Below are 16835 nucleotides of genomic sequence, written 5' to 3'. Positions count from 1 at the left end.
CCCTCATATTGCCACGTGTACGGTGATCAGCACCCACATCCATAAACCTTCAGCAGTCATCGTCCCCCACAAAAATTCAAATAGAAAAAGACAGAAAATAAAATAAAATAAAATAAAAGGACAAAATACACTATTTCTCATTAAACTTTACATCTCTCTTATTTTACTCACACTACTTTCAATTTTTCTAATTTATTCACTAAATTTTCGAATTGCTCATATTTTAATCGCTATGAATTAATCTATTATTATTTTAGTTTAAAATGATATTTATTATTATTATTTAATATAAAAATAATTTTATTATTATTTCAAAGGTCAATGGTAGGCGATTATTATTTTAACTCTTTTTAAATTTAATAATAATAAAATATTATTTTATTATTTATTTTAAATTATTTTATATTAAATAAAAAATTTCCATATCATACAATATAATAATAAAATAATCTAGAATGATCAAAATAGGAACAATTTGGAAGTGAAAGTATAGGGCATAAAATAGGGGAGAGAGTAAAGTAGAGGGATAAATGGTTTAGTTTAACCAAATAAAAAAGATTTTTTTAAAAGATAATCTCATTGGCCAAATCACCTTTGTATTCAAGTTTCGCGGCAATTCCATCATCCTCTCTGTCAATATATATATATTCTTTAAAGCTTTGTGTGTGTGTGTGTGTGTTTTAATTTATTATTATTATTTTTGAAAAATCTCTTTTTTTGTTGTTTTGTTTGGGGTAAAACTCTCTTAATGTACTCCCTCTAAAACCCTTTTGTTTGTCTTCATGATTTAGCTCAGATCGAACAGGGCGGAGAATTGGTAAGTGGGATTGTTTCCGATCTGTGAATTAGGGTTTCGAAAGCTGAGATATCGAGGCTGCGTGTTTCTTTCGGGGGTAAAAGTTTGTATATTTATGATTTTTTTGGAAGTAGTTTAGGTTCTTTACTGGATTTGAACCAGTTTTTTTTTCGAACCATTGACCATTCTAATTTCCTCTTCTTCTTCTGTACAGAATTATGCATTATGCTTTTGGAGTTCCTGCATTTTTTTTCTTTTTTGGATTTTTTTCTTATAATTTTAAAAATCATGTCATGGTTTAACGCAAGCTTTTTAATGGCTCTTTGAGAATTTTTTTTAGAATATGTAATTTTTTATCCTGGATTTGAGGTGCTTCAGTGTTTTATTTTTTATTTGTTTATTTTAAAAAAAATTAAACTTATTATTTTTTAGTTCGTTGCTGACTTCGATTTTGATTTGCACAATTATATTTCCTTTTTTTCTTTAAAAAAAGCTTTTCATATTCATTAACAAAACAAATTCCATTTTTGAACTGTATTTGTATTCTCCAGTAACATTTGCTGCCGGGGGTCTTTGATTTGTGCTGAATTATCAACTTTTCACATATTGATTGGCTAATAATTAAGTCGAAAATCTTTTATAGTTACTTTATTCTAGTTATGGCTAACATTTTCGGGTTTATGTTTGTTGATGAAATGCTTTAGACTGAGAAAGTTCTTAATGGCTCCAACAAGAAAATCTAAAAGTGTGAACAAACAGTATTTGAGTAGATATGAAGTATCTCCTGATAAAAGTCCTGGGAATTCAAGAAAGAGTAAGCCAAAGGTAAGTCATAAGTGTTTGGGTCGTTTCTCATCGATTATTTGATATTGATCAAATTATTCTTTTGCCATTGGCTGTTCGGTGATTACTTGGTTAATGTGTAGTTTGCTAATTGTTTGTTGTTTTGATGCATGGAACCTATTGTATAGAAGAAATTAACTGACAAGTTGGGATCCCAATGGAGCAACGCTGAGATTGAGCGATTTTATAAGGCATATCGAGAGTACGGGAAAGATTGGAAGAAGGTATGGTAAATTCTGTAGATGTACTATTACGTTGAGAAATATCAAAAGATTACATTCTTTTATGTTGGGATTCATCCAACACAGTAGGACTATAAACCTAATTAACATGTTTTATGCATATTATTTGTTAACTTTTTGATTATTGTGTTTAGGTGGCTGCTGCTGTGCATAATAGATCTGCTGAAATGGTGGAAGCCCTTTACTGTTTGAATCGGGTCTGTTTAGCCTTGAATGTAGCTTTAAGAACTAATCCCGCTCTTTGGTTTCTTAATTCCATTATCGGATGCTTATACTTTTACTGCTGATTGTTTCTGTACTACTCAAGAGAGTTTAAGAAAGAAAAAAATATTCTAAAAGATTAAAAAGGGCTTGAAACAATGACCTTATTAGTTAATGCCATTTCTTAACTTTAATGTGAATTCTCCAGATGCACTCAATTGAAATTTGATGGTTATTGTGCTTAGTAATCCATGCACCACCATAGTTTAATGTGCATGGGGAGTCATGTGCTTCAAGGACTGCTGTGAGTGTAGTTTTATTTGGGCCTTTATATGTTGGATGAGGCCTGAAAGTTGCTTTCGTTCGACACTATTTGGTTATGAATATTGTTAACTTGATGTGTTTTTATATTAATTGTTTTATTTTCAGGCTTATTTATCTCTGCCAGATGGAACAGCTTCTGTGATTGGCCTTATAGCAATGATGACCGACCACTACAATGTCCTGGTGAGACTGCTTTTGATGTTGTGAAATATTTGCAAGAAAATCTCTGATAATTGCAGTTCTTTTTATTAGTCATCGTTTTGCTTCAACAAATCTTGTTTCCCTCCTTTGCTATTAGTTACTATCAACTTTAAAGCTATTCCACAAATTGCATTCTGCAATCAGCATTCTTGTCAATTAAAGCATTTTATTTGTGTATTTCATTCTTTGGAAGTAAATTAATTCCTCATATAGTATTTGCAGCTTACATCTTTCCCCTTTTAGGCTCTCAGAATTCATTGAACTCTGAATGTCCTTCCTATATTGGTCGTCTGAGAATTGAAAATTTTGTACCATGTCAACTGACAGGGAGGGAGTGATGGTGAAAGAGAGAGCAATAAACCTTCAGACACGCCGCGGAAAGCCCAAAAGCGCAAGCAAGCAAGGGTTCATCTTGACTCCTCAAAAGAAGATGTTCAACCTCGATCAATTGCATCTAGTGAGGGATGCCTATCTCTGTTGAAAAGGGCAGGTCTTAATGGTAAGATACATTGTTATTATTAGTACTCAATTGCATGTACCTTCAATTTCGTTCTTTTGTTTATCAAAAGTGTTTTTAACTTTTTTTTTGATAAGATTTGAAGGTCTCTTTAAAAACCTCCTTCTTGATTAATGAAGCTTGTAAAAAAGCTCCTTAATCATGGGAAGGAGGAAAAGAGTGCCTTATAATTTCATTGAAGAAAATAAGAATTACAACCTTGGAAAGAAAAATCCAAGAAATACCCTTACAACAATTCTTGAGCCTTAAAACCGAACTATAGAAGTGAACAACATAATAATCAACCTATACCAGCCTTTGCTAGAGCATCGGCATCCACATTAGCTGTCCTTGCAATCCATCTAACAACCCCCCCGACGGTTTTAAGACACTCAACAATATCTCTAACAATGAAACCATAAACAACTGGACATGGGACAACCTTATTGATCCAGTCTACTGCAACTCTGCTATCACTCTCTATGATCAACCTATCTTGAACTCTCCCTAGGACAGAGGTAAAGAAAGAGATACCCCTTTGGATAGCTTTAAGTTCCTTCAATGTTGGAGGTCCAGAACCATCCGGTTCCTGAAAAGAACCAAGGATTGCACCAGAATGATCCCTCATAAGACCACCCAGACCTGATTTTTCCCAATCACAACTAATTGCTGCATCCACATTCAACTTGATGAAACCCGTAGGGGGAGGTAACCAAGGGGTTATGGAAGACTTCAAGAAATTGTAGGACGAGTAAGAATCCCCTATAGAAGGATCAGAGATTAAGGAGTCCTTAGGAATAGAAACATCCTTATTCTTTGCTAAATACCAAGAGGCCAGCCTAACTCTTGTTAAGAAGAATAATTCAGTCTGATCGAGCTTCCCCCCTTCAAAAACTATGTAATTCCTGAATTTCCAGATTGTCCAAATAACAGCCCCTGGAATGAAAGTCCAAATTACCGAATTAGATTTCAACTCATCCCAAGCAAGAAGAAAATTTTTTGCTTCTGCAGAAAACACAGAACTAAATCTCCAGAAATTTAGAAATTTATTCCACAAAGACCACGCAACCGAACAGGAGAAGAACAGATGCGAAGAAGATTCTTTTTTCCTTCTGTAGTTATATCTCTTTTTGACAATAAATGCATTTGAGAGACTAAAAAGGAAAAGAGTTAAAATGGTAGAATTTGTACAAATATGTATTGGAAGTGAAGCAAATATTTGGGCTTGAAGTTATGTTTGGTCTGCCACAGAGACGAAGTGTAATGATATCTGAAGGAAATGTTATTAATCAGAAGGGAATAAGCAAATAAATGTCTCCATCAATGATTCTCCAATTCACACAAATAACAATAGAAGAGAAAACAAAAGCTTTACTTGTTGGTCAATTCTTTTAGGAGGATCTTTCATGTGCAAGATAAACTCACAAGCTAATGTTGGAGCCTTTTTTCTTCTTATTCATATTTTAAGACTTTTTTCAGTTATTATTTATATTTTTCTTCTTATGCATTTTCTCGTGCCTATCTCTAGGGAATCAAAGTGTCTGCATATAGCATCATTTGTTCATAGAGCTGTGGAGACAGTTTGTTCATGAGCTAGGAAAATTTTTCAGTGTCTATGGGATAAATGGAAATTTGGTATAATAATTGGTTGTGTTTATGCAATCATTTGGTATAATATTTGGTTATGTTTGTGCAATCATAATTTGTTCTTAGTCCCCCTCCCTCTGCATTTAATGGAGAAGAAGGCCATGTGTCATTTATGTTTGCCAAGCACATGAAATGTCAATGCAGTTGAAAGTTTATCATAATAATCCCCATAACCATGATTGGGGTTCTCACTTGGTTTGGCTTTCTTTTAGATTTTTTTCCTCATGCATGTCGGAAAAGAACTCCTCGCGTCCTTGTTTCATACTCGTATAGGAAAGATGATACTGAGATTTTTATTCCACCAACCAAAAGAGTTAAGAAGTCTGAGGTTGATGACGAGGATGATGAACATGTTGCTGCATGGACATTGACTGGGACATTGCAAAAGGGAGGCTCTCCTCATACTTCTCATTCACCTTATAAAAGAGCAGAACACCAAAGATCCTCACCTCTTCGTAGATATGATAGGATGGTATATAAACTCTGATTTAGTTTATAACCTCTTTTTGGTTATCTAGCCCTATCTGTTTAATAATTATTTATTCATGCATTTTTCTATTGGCATGCAATTAGTTGCCGCAACCACAATCAGAGACAACTGAGGCCAAGCTTCGTGATTCTTCATATGAATGCCGGATCAAAGGCAGGCCAGGGGAAATGGAACTTGTAAGTGGAACTTATGCCAGAGATACAGACTCTTTGATGGATGTGGACGGCACTGATACTGTTGAAGTTCATCGAAAGGGGAAAAACTTTTACAGGAAGAAAATTGAAGTTAAAGAGATGAAGAGCAATCTGTCTGATGATAGTGGAGAAGCATGTAGTGGCACCAAAGGAATTATAGATAATGCTCTCCGAGGGAAACTTGTTATGGAGATTTCTAGTGCAGAAAAGAAACTTTCACCATGTAGTGAGAGGAAAAGAATCAAGGAGCTTGTCTTTGAAGGTATGAACTTGAGATCTGGGGTTGCATGATGTCATAGTTCTACTTAATCCGGGTACAAAAAGTATAAAGAAAAGGAAAAAAAAAAGATAAAAATAAAAAAAGAATTTGATGTTGCTTCATTGCTCAAGTATAGTGGTCTTCTTGCAACTGTTTTCCTTTTAGATTTCTTGGTACATACAAGCTCAACATTGGACTTTTATTCGTTTTCTATGTGTAGATCAAAGCTCTTCTCTAGATGCTTTGCTGACACTAGCCAATTTGTCCACTTCAATGTTGCCAACATCGATAACGGAATCTGGTACGGAGTTAGTTTCTTCTATTTCAGCTTTTTTTGCTTCAATATATGAAATGCTATCTAGGATTCCTGTTACTTTTCTTGTTTTAGTCAACCATTATATGTTTTTTCCGCTCCATTTATTTAATGCATGCTGGAAGGATACTTTTTTCTTATTCCTTTTGTTATTATTCCATGTTTGTCTAGAATCTTCTGTCAAAATGAAAGAGGATAGAATCACATTTGAAGCTGATGATCAGTCTAGTGTTCTTGAAGCTGCATCTATAAGTCATCATAGAGATAAAATAAAGCAACGTGGGCCAAATAAAAAGGTGCTCAACTTACTCAATGGATCTGAAGGTACCACCTCTCGAAAATCAACAGTTGGTAGGTACTCTGCTAAGTATGGTGGTGTTATTTCTGAACCAAAACAACAGAAAGAATCTACGAATAACTCACGGAAAAGAAAACAAAAATCCTCCTGCCCAAAGGTAACCATTAAATATTCTTTCTTGTAACTATTTCACTTCAAATCATGATTTCTGACAATCTTTTGTTCTAACTGCAGGTTTTGAATGCTGAAGCTCCTCCAATGGATTCTCATTTGAGAAAATGTTCCAATAATGAGGTAGGAATCCTGTAACATTTTACGTACTTGTTTAATGCGTGTTAAGAGAGCAAATCATGTATGTGTTATTTTAATAATACTATCGCCTGGATGATGCTGTATTGTCTTGTAGGAAATGGCCAAGGAAGAGAAGAAATATCTCAATAAAGGTAAATCTGGTGCTCAGCAAACATTATTCAGAGTGCCAGCGGAATCTGTCACTAATAATGATCCAAAAGTGGCTGGAATTGATTCAGTGGTGCCGACTTCACAAGTTGCTGCTTCAAACTCTATTAGCTTATCAACTAAGCATCAAAGTAGACGTAAAATGAACCTGAAGAGAGCTTTATTTTCAACAAACAAAAATTTGTCTGCTTGCTCACTGGAAAATCAGCCAAACGGCCATTCTCTTCCACAGGAGACACTAAAGGTAGAAGCTGATCTTCCTCTATTAATTTCCATCCAAAAGGAATTTTGAAAATTTGGAGCATAATTTATGGATCTTATCAAATTTCAGCAACGGCTCTCTTCCTGCATATCGTCCAACCTGGCACGACGATGGTGCTGTTTTGAATGGTTTTACAGTCCCATTGATTATGCTTGGTTTGCTAAAAGGGAGTTTGTGGAGTACTTAAATCATGTCAGTTTGGATCACATTCCAAGGCTCACTCGTGTCGAGTGGGGTGTCATAAGGAGGTAAGTTTGTCAGTATCCCTACTGTTGAGAAATTTGGAAAAACAGAAATTTTAGAATGCAATTGCTTGTAAATACAGTTCCCTTGGCAAACCACGGAGGCTTTCTGAACGCTTTTTATTTGAAGAGAGGGAAAAACTTAAACAGTATCGGGAGTCTGTGAGACAACATTATACTCGACTACGCCTTGGTACAAGGGAAGGACTTGCTACAGATTTGGCACCCCCTTTATCTGTTGGACAACGAGTAATTGCCATCCACCCTAAAACAAGGGAAGTTGATGATGGAAAAGTACTTTCGGTGGATCACGATAGGTGTAGGGTTCAGTTTGACATTCTGGACTTAGGAGTTGAATTTGTCATGGTAACTGCATTTCTATTTAAATATTTGGAATTTAGATCATTAATTTTCTCCCATTTTTGAAGTCACACACACATGTTTGCAGGATATTGATTGTATGCCAATAAATTCGTTGGAAAACATGCCAGAAACTCTTAAGAGACAAAACATTGCTTTCGATAAATCTTCTTTGGCGCCTAGAGGGTCTCAAGGTAATGGAAATTTAGAGCTTGGTGGGTCCAAGGCTTTCACTTCAAGTGGGTGTATGGAAAATGCAATGGGCCCTGTGAACATGTTGGCAACTCCAATAAAGGTTAGGTGTGCCTAAGAATTGCTTTTGTTAATCTAGATTTTATGTTTTTTTCTTTTCTGATTTAGCATGTTTATTGTTAATCTCTGTTGTATGATTTGAAATTTCAAAACAGATTTACAATGCTATAGCTGGCCCTTTGCTTTTTCTATGGTTCAAATACTCTAGGAGTTCACAATCAGATTTAGAATTAGAATTTCGTAGCACTAATGTTAAATATTAACCAGTAACCAACACAACATATATGTGTTTTGGCCAGGTTGATGTAAAACATAGTGCTTTGCATGGTAAGCCAGCTGTTTCGAATGTTGTTAGTGCACATCAAGCAGCCTATGGTCACCCCCTTACAATGGCACATATTCAAGGGAGAGAAACTGATATACAAGTTATGTCTGAACTGAGTCATGCTTTGCACAAAAAGGTTATTATGCTATCTTGATAGACTTAATTGTTTATAACCTTTTTGAAATTCATTTTAACACTCCTGATGTTTTTCATTCTAGAGTAATACTGTCTAGCATGCTCATATTGATAATTGATTTGCTAGTAGATAATTCCGTCTTTGAAAAATGATCTCTTTCATATTGATCTATTGGGACAAAATATACTCGTCATACATACTTATGTTACTCTCTGACAAGTGTGACTGTCAATTATGGATGCTTTTCTAAGATTTCATGTATTTGGAGGGTTATATCCGTATACCATGTCTAGATATGCACTAAACAAGAGTGTTTGACTTGAGTATTTCAATTGAAAATGAATTAGAGTAATATAAAGACATATCCATATCTGACACTTACCCTAAAATCCAGGTAATATAGGCAGAATCACGTTACTGGGGCTGATTTTTTATGTATCTATAAAACATTGCAAGAAGCTTTACTGACAGAACTTAGACATACTAACAATGACGTATCAGAAATCCAAAATGGGGAGGGTTGTTTAAAGGGTTCTGAACATTTCAAAGAGCATGTTACCACGTTACTTGTACATCTAAAGGAAGCCAGTGCCCAGGCATGTGGCTACCAATTATTGATAACAGATTTGGTTGCAACTTTTTTTTCCTCTGTTTTGATTTCGTGTACTCTTCTTTGACAACATCAGATTCGGCATTTTTTTTTTCTGCAGGCTTCTTCTGCATTACTTAACTTGAGACAACGTAATACTTACCCTGCAAACCCTCTATTACCATGGCAGAAACCCCCAACTAATCTCGATTTCTTCAGTAGCTTTACAAGCTGTACTTTGGATAGTTCTCTTATTGCACAAGAAGTAGGGTCTGTTGTGGGTGACATTGTGAATGGCTCGAGATTGAAAGCATATGCCTTGGTCGATGTTGCCATCAAGGTACACATATCTTTTCATCTTTTTCTATAAGCTTATGGTCGATCTTACTTGGAAATGAATATGAATGCATTTCAAGTTTTTCCATTTGTTGTGGATATGTATTGGAGATGAGTAATTTAAAAGATATGATGAATTGAGAGAAGCACTTTTATTTATTTTTTGGACAAATAGAATTGAGAGAAACGTTAACTCATGGTTTAATGAAAATTATCATGAACTATTTACTCAGGCTGTGTCATCAATGAAGGAAGGCGAAGATGCATTTATGAGGGTTGGAGAAGCTTTGCATTCTTTAGATAAAAAGCAATTCACATCCGACATTACTATGCCGACAATCAAGTTGCCGGAGCACAATCAGGCGAATGGCTCGATTTTCATTCCATCAAAACCAATGCCCAATAGCTCGATTTCCGGAAAAAATGAGGAACAAGTTCCTTCAGAGCTTATCACATCATGTGTCGCTACTTTGCTCATGATACAGGTAAAACCCAGAACCAGACCATTGCTTGATACCTGTCATTTTAGTTACCAAAAGGTCCAAAACACTGATTCATACATATTTCTTCATTACAATCTTCTTAAACCAGATATTTGTATATCATATTATATTCATTTTTTTTTGTATATTAATATGGTACCCTATCGTATTTTAGTTACTTTGCCATTTCTTATTCGAATAATCGTGTCCGTATATAAAATTATCGAAGTCTTGGTGCTGATTATTGTTTGTATTGGAACATGTAGAGATGTACAGAGAGACAGTTTCCACCAGCAGATGTGGCTCAAGTAATTGATTCTGCCATTGCAAGCTTACATCCATGCTGTCCCCAAAACTTGCCCATTTACCGGGAAATACAAATGTGTATGGGCAAAATTAAGACTCAAATATTAGCTTTAATACCTTCTTTAGTATGATATATATTCTTTCTTTTCATTTGATATACCTACTTTAATTCAGATATAAACTTCTATTTAGATATTCGATCTATTGATCGATTAATTTGGATTGAGTGTTGCAAAAGTCTATTATGAGGCGATCTTATCCATCCATTTTGTTTCATTAACAACATCAGAATATATATGACCTTTAAAATACTCCTTTATTAATTGAGTTATTTCATTGTATTACAAAATTGCTGGAATCTTGGTTCCTAGTATAATCACTTTTACAATTTATTTTATTCACAATGTCGGAATAGACTATCACTAATACCTCTTAATTTGTTTGTTTGTCATTTTAAATAAAAATTTTAAAAAATATAATAGTGACATGTGCTAGATAATGATATTTTCAACAGTCGTTACGGCGTAGGTACCATAATGTGTAACCGAGAAAAAGTTAAATACCTATTTTGAGAAAAAAATCTTTGCTCCGGGCGAATTGATTTCAGCTCCAAGCTTTAGTTGTCTACACTGCAATTTTCACCTCCATCCCGAACGTGCCCAAATACCCCTCACATTGACCAACACCCTTTGCATCCCAACACTATGTTCTTTGACTCCGTCCACCACCAGAGCTGCCGTATGGAGATGGTGATTGTGCATAAGTTTTCTCTGCGTTAAATGTGCTCTCATCTTATCGGAATTTGATTGGTAGAAAAAACAAATCAAAGTATGAGTTCAAAGATGATGGCCACCAACTTCCTTCATCTTCCTCCAAAACCATAAAGATGAACTCAAAAGAGCCTATTGCTCAAAAGAGCTTGCAACGGGTGCATGTTGCCTATCTCGACTCCATTTCATTATTGTTCCAAGTGCGATTTCTTCCTTTACAAAACATTTGCTGAATTACCCAAAATCAAACATCACTGATTCCGACTGCCAGCAATCACCCTTGAAGCCCATGATTGGAAATAATGTTACTTGTGTCGTCACGTTTTGCCTAAGGCGTGACACAGTTCCTTATCATCACCAGTTGTTCGGGATTTCCATAGGCACTAGACTCAAACCTGAAACAAACTGAGACATAAGAATAACTGAAACCAGTCACTCTCCAAACTGCTTGGGCGTCCCAACAACGACAACACATTGAACTATTCATTAATGTATTCCAAATTGAAAGATTTAGGGGCTGTTTGTTTGCCTCTTAATGGAATCATTCAGCGTTGAATGCTGAACCGTTCAGCATTTAGCGTGTTTGTTTTGCACATCTGAATGATTCAGTGCTGACTGATTCAACACAGAAGTACATTCTAAATCATTCAGAGCCAGTTATCAAACAACATGTCACATTCAGAATCAAATCATTCAGAGCCTTTGAATAATTCAACGCTTAATCATTCTGAAGTAAACAAACATCCCCTTAGTAAAGAATGTGTAGATAAAGATAATGCGAGGTGTTAGGAAATAAACCGAGTACGAGTAATTTCCCTATAACCAGATTAGTGAGAATGCGAAATAAAAGCGGAAAAATAATACCCGAAATTGATAACGGAGTTCAGCCAATTGTGCTTACGTCTCCGGGCTGCTGCAGATCTTTTACTAAGAGAAAATTTACAGGTGTTTACACAACACACTTGATAGAGAACTAGAAGATTTTGGGATGATTTTGAAGCTAAATGAGCTAGGGTATTTATAGTTGAAGCTTAGGACTAATCTTGTAAATACCCTAAAGTGTGCAATGACTAAAAAGGTAATTAATCCATTTACAATTTCAATAAAATATTGGGGCACAGAATTCGGTGCCCCTTTTGTTGAAAATGAATGTGCTGTGCCCTCCAATTTTGAAAATTTCTGCTGAAAACAATTCAGTTGGGCCCCACCTTTGATTACTTTCAACAATCTCCCACTTGAAGACTGATTTTAATATGTCTTCACACCTCGATCAGTGCAGCAGCATTTCTAGTCTTGTTATTCTAGCATGCCAACTGAAGCTGAACACAACTTCAGTTTGTCTGTGGTCACCGTCTTTGTCAACATGTCTGCCGGATTTTGAGCTCCACTAATCTTTTCAAGTTTCAAAATCCCATCTTCCAGAAGAGACCGAATAAAATGATATCTCAATTGTATATGCTTCGTTCTGGAATGAAAAGACGGATTCTTTGCTAGATGGATAGCACTTTGATTGTCGCAATACAAAACATTGTTTTCTTGTTTCTTGCCTAACTCTTCCAAGAAACTTTGGAGCCAAACCATCTCCTTGCTGGCTTCCGTAACAGCGACATATTCTGCTTCAGTTGTGGAGAGAGAAACTATCTTCTGTAGTTGAGAAACCCAACTCACTACAGTACCTCCTAGAGTATAGACATACCCTGTAGTGCTCCTTCTGATGTCAACATTTCCGGCTAAGTCAGCATCTACATAGCCTGTCAGTATCGTATCTCCATCTTTGAAACAAAGTACTTTGTTTGTGGTACCCCACAGATATCTGAGGATCCATTTGACTGCTTCCCAGTGTACCTTGCCTGGATTATTCATGTACATGCTAACAGCTTCCACTGTATGAGCAATATCTGGTCTGGTACAAACCATGGCATACATCAGACTTCCAATTGCTGAGGTATACGACACCTTCACCATGTGTGCACGTTCTTCCTCCGTCTTTGGTGATTGGTCTTTGGAGAGTCTGAAATGAACACCTAAAGGTGTACTTACTGGTTTAGCATCTTGCATATTGAACCTGGAGAGTACTTTGTTGATGTACTCAGCCTGTGATAACATCAAAGTCCCCGACTTTGTGTCTCTCTTGATCCTCATCCCAAGAATCTGCTTTGCAACGCCCAGATCCTTCATAGCAAACTGCTTCGACAATTTTTGCTTCAAGTGTATAATCTCTTGCATGTTTGAGCCTGCAACGAGCATGTCATCAACGTACAACAATAAAATAATGAAGCTATTGTCGAACCTCTTGATGTAGCAACAATGATCTGCTTGGCATCTGGTAAAACCACTGCTACCCATGAAACTATCGAACTTCTTGTACCACTGTCTAGGAGCTTGTTTTAAACCATACAAGCTCTTCTTCAACCTGCATACCAGGTTTTTCTTGTCTGTCTCTATGAAGCCTTCTGGCTGCCTCATATAGATTTCTTCCTCCAAATCACCATGAAGAAAAGCTGTATTTACATCTAACTGCTCAAGATGTAAATTCTCTGCAGCTACAATTTTCAACACCAGTCTGATTGTAGACAGTTTTACTACTGGAGAGAAAATTTCATTGTAGTCAATACCTTCTTTTTGCTGAAAACCTTTGACTACCAATCTTGCTTTGTAGCGTTTGCTCCCATCGTGCTCTTCTTTGATCCTGTAAATCCACTTGTTGTGGAGCGCTTTCTTGCCTGGTGGTAATTCAGCTAATTCCCACGTCTGATTTGATATAAGCGAGTCCATCTCATCTTTCATGGAAGACTCCCACTTGAATGAATCATCCACCTGCATCGCTTCATCATAGCACTCTGGTTCACCATTGTCAGTCAGCAACAAGTAGTGCAAAGAAGGCGAATACCGTTGGGTTGGTTTAGGAATTCTGGAGGAGCATCTCAGTTCTGGTGTGCCTGGTTCTTCCTCTTGAACTGCTTCAGGACTGATCTGAACATCATTTCTAGAAATCTCCTCGAACTCAGCAAATTCCTTTGTTTCAGCTTCAGTATTACTTGATTCTGCGGTTGACCTGTCTTTGTACATCACATTTTCATTGAAAATAACGTCTCTGCTTCTGATGATCTTTCGATTTTTGTAGTCCCAAAATCGGTAACCGAACTCATCACCACCGTAACCAACAAAGACGCATTTATTGGACTTAGCATCAAGTTTACTTCTTTCAGCAGAGTTTATGTGTACATAAGAAATACAACCAAACACTCTTAAGTGTGAAATGTTTATTTCTTTTTTGCTCCAAGCTTCCTCTGGTATTCCGCCATCCAAAGGAATTGAGGGCCCACGGTTGATCAGGTAAGCTACAGTGTTGATAGCTTCAGCCCATAGAGATTTGGGCAATCCGACATGTATCCTCATGCTTCTGGCACGTTCATTCAGAGTTCTGTTCATGCGCTCTGCTACGCCATTCTGCTGCGGTGTTATGAGAACTGTTGTCTCCATCTTGATCCCATTGTTTGCGCAGAAATCTCTGAATCTACTGTCTCTGTACTCTCCTCCATTGTCAGACCTCAACCGCTTGACTTTCAAACCAGTCTCATTTTCCACCATGGCCTTCCATTTTCTGAAGGTATCAAAGACTTCTGATTTCTTCTTCAGAAAATAAACCCATACATTCCTTGTTGAATCATCGATGAAGGTGACATAATATAGTGAGCCTGCAAGAGATGGAACTGGGGATGGTCCCCATACATCAGTATGAACCAATTCTAACCTTTCTGCCTTTGGAGTCTTGCCAATCTTTGTAAAGCTGACTTTCTTTTGTTTGCCAAAGATGCAATCCTCGCATAGTCCGACATCTACATTCTTTAGATCCGGCAGCTTCCTTTTTGACAAAAGGGTCTTCATCCCTTTCTCGCTCATATGGCCAAGCCTTTGGTGCCATAGGTTTGATTTTCCGTCAGCATCTGCTACTGCAATGATATTCTCTAAATTCGAGGTTACATAGAGAGTACCAGTCTTCTTACCACGAGCAATGACGAGTGCTCCTTTGGTAATCTTCCATTCACAGCCTGAAAAGGTTGTACTATAACCTTCTCCATCAAGCTGTCCAACAGAAATCAGATTTCTTTTGAGGTCAGGAATATGTCTCACTCCTGTCAGCTTCCAGGTGGTCTGGTTTGGCAGCTTTAGTCGGATGTCTCCTTTTCCGACGATCTTCAAGGTTTCATCATCAGCAAGATGAACCTTCCCAAAATCACCACTGATATAGTTCTCCATGATTTCTTGGCATGGGGTGGAGTGGAAAGATGCCCCTGAATCCAAGATCCATGATTCAATCGGACTGTTGACGCTTAGAATCATGGCATCACCTGTCTCCTCTGTCATGTTGGCAGATTCCTGTGCGCCGGTATTTTTCTTCGGTGCTCGGCAATCTCTTTTGAAGTGACCCTTCTTGCCGCAATTATAACAGGTAAAATCTTTATTTCCTGTTCTTGATTTTCCCCTTCTGGATTTCGATCTGCCACGATTTGAATTTCTTTCTGAAGTTCTCCCTCTGGACTCCGTGTGCAAGGCTGAGGAGGTTGATGCTTCACCCGATTCTCTCCGTCGAATTTCTTCGCTCAATACCAGATCCCGAACATCGTCGAATTTCAATTTGCTGTTCCCCGACGAGCTGCTGACTGCTGTAACAGTAGCATTCCAACTGTCTGGTAGAGATGATAAGAGAATTAAAGCTCGAACTTCATCATCGAACTCAATTTCCACTGAACTCAACTGGGTTGTGATTGTGTTGAGTTCATTTAGGTGTTGTGCCACTGATGCCCCTTCCATCATCCGCAAATTGAATAATCGCCTCATCAAATGAACTTTGTTTGAGGCCGATGGCTTCTCATACATACTGGAGAGAGCAGCCATAAGACCCGCCGTGGTCTTTTCATTTGCTATGTTGAAAGCAACATTGCGGGATAACGTCAGTCGGATAACTCCGAGGGCTTGTCTGTCGAGAAGAGCCCAGTCTTCATTCTTCATGCCCTCTGGTTGTTTTCGTGAGAGGGGTTGATATAGATTTTTCTGGTATAGAAAATCTTCAATTTGCATCTTCCAAAATCCAAAGTCCGCACCATCGAACTTTTCAATTTTCACCTTCCCTTCGTCTGCAGCCATCGCTCCCACTCGAATCTGGCTTCGTTTGGATCGTTTCTGGCAATTTCTGCGAACCGCCGTGTATTAGAACACCTCCGTCGACAAACTCGTATCGCCGACCGAATTTCACTATTCACGAAATTTACTATTCATGTGAATAGTAACTCGAATAATAACCTCGCAAAAAATTGACAGAATTCACAACCAAAAATCTCTGATACCAGTTGTTAGGAAATAAACCGAGTACGAGTAATTTCCCTATAACCAGATTAGTGAGAATGCGAAATAAAAGCGGAAAAATAATACCCGAAATTGATAACGGAGTTCAGCCAATTGTGCTTACGTCTCCGGGCTGCTGCAGATCTTTTACTAAGAGAAAATTTACAGGTGTTTACACAACACACTTGATAGAGAACTAGAAGATTTTGGGATGATTTTGAAGCTAAATGAGCTAGGGTATTTATAGTTGAAGCTTAAGACTAATATTGTAAATACCCTAAAGTGTGCAATGACTAAAAAGGTAATTAACCCATTTACAATTTCAATAAAATATTGGGGCACCGAATTCGGTGCCCCTTTTGTTGAAAATGAATGTGATGTGCCCTCCAATTTTGAAAATTTATTCTGAAAACAATTCAGCTGAGTCCCACCTTAGATTACTTTCAACACGAGGAAAGCAGGCCACATCGGTAAACCTAAAACGGGTTTTAATGGCAAAACTCCATACAAGACAAGACATGAAGTGGGAAATCCCAAACTACACCTTTCCGGCATCAATGCTGGAAAACATAAGGTTATGTTACCAGTTAGTATTAGATTAACCCAATTTAAACATGATAAAAGAAATAGTATAACAGAACAAGTCAAAGTTTAAGCAAAGCAAAT

At 37.1% G+C, this 16835-nt stretch overlaps 1 protein-coding gene across 6 annotated transcripts; it reads left to right on the top strand.

Annotated features, from left to right (window-relative positions):
• Nucleotides 1–680: 680 nt before the first annotated feature.
• Nucleotides 681–10226, top strand: LOC120178738 (protein ALWAYS EARLY 2-like). Of its 6 annotated transcripts, none has more exons than XM_039184536.1 (20): nucleotides 682–873; nucleotides 1501–1621; nucleotides 1771–1863; nucleotides 2016–2078; nucleotides 2512–2589; nucleotides 2935–3109; nucleotides 4966–5222; nucleotides 5324–5696; nucleotides 5914–5994; nucleotides 6178–6461; nucleotides 6533–6598; nucleotides 6711–7007; nucleotides 7095–7273; nucleotides 7351–7633; nucleotides 7716–7922; nucleotides 8179–8341; nucleotides 8797–8936; nucleotides 9051–9269; nucleotides 9499–9750; nucleotides 10014–10226. In XM_039184536.1, the coding sequence occupies exons 2-20, from the start codon at nucleotides 1517–1519 to the stop codon at nucleotides 10182–10184; spliced, it is 3486 nt and encodes a 1161-aa protein (XP_039040467.1). In that variant the 5' UTR covers nucleotides 682–873; nucleotides 1501–1516; the 3' UTR covers nucleotides 10185–10226. The 6 variants fall into 6 exon arrangements, with proteins under 6 accessions (XP_039040470.1, XP_039040467.1, XP_039040468.1 ...); XM_039184537.1 differs by having other exon boundaries at nucleotides 1768–1863; nucleotides 2935–3106; nucleotides 4963–5222; nucleotides 6539–6598; XM_039184534.1 differs by having other exon boundaries at nucleotides 1768–1863.
• Nucleotides 10227–16835: the final 6609 nt, after the last annotated feature.

The sequence above is a fragment of the Hibiscus syriacus genome, unplaced genomic scaffold (assembly GCF_006381635.1).
Source record: "Hibiscus syriacus cultivar Baekdansim isolate YM2019G1 unplaced genomic scaffold, ASM638163v2 tig00112370_pilon, whole genome shotgun sequence".
In the NCBI taxonomy this organism is placed as follows: domain Eukaryota; kingdom Viridiplantae; phylum Streptophyta; class Magnoliopsida; order Malvales; family Malvaceae; genus Hibiscus; species Hibiscus syriacus.
The sequence above is the reverse complement of the archived record's forward strand: the minus strand, read 5'-3'. Positions and strand labels throughout refer to the sequence as shown.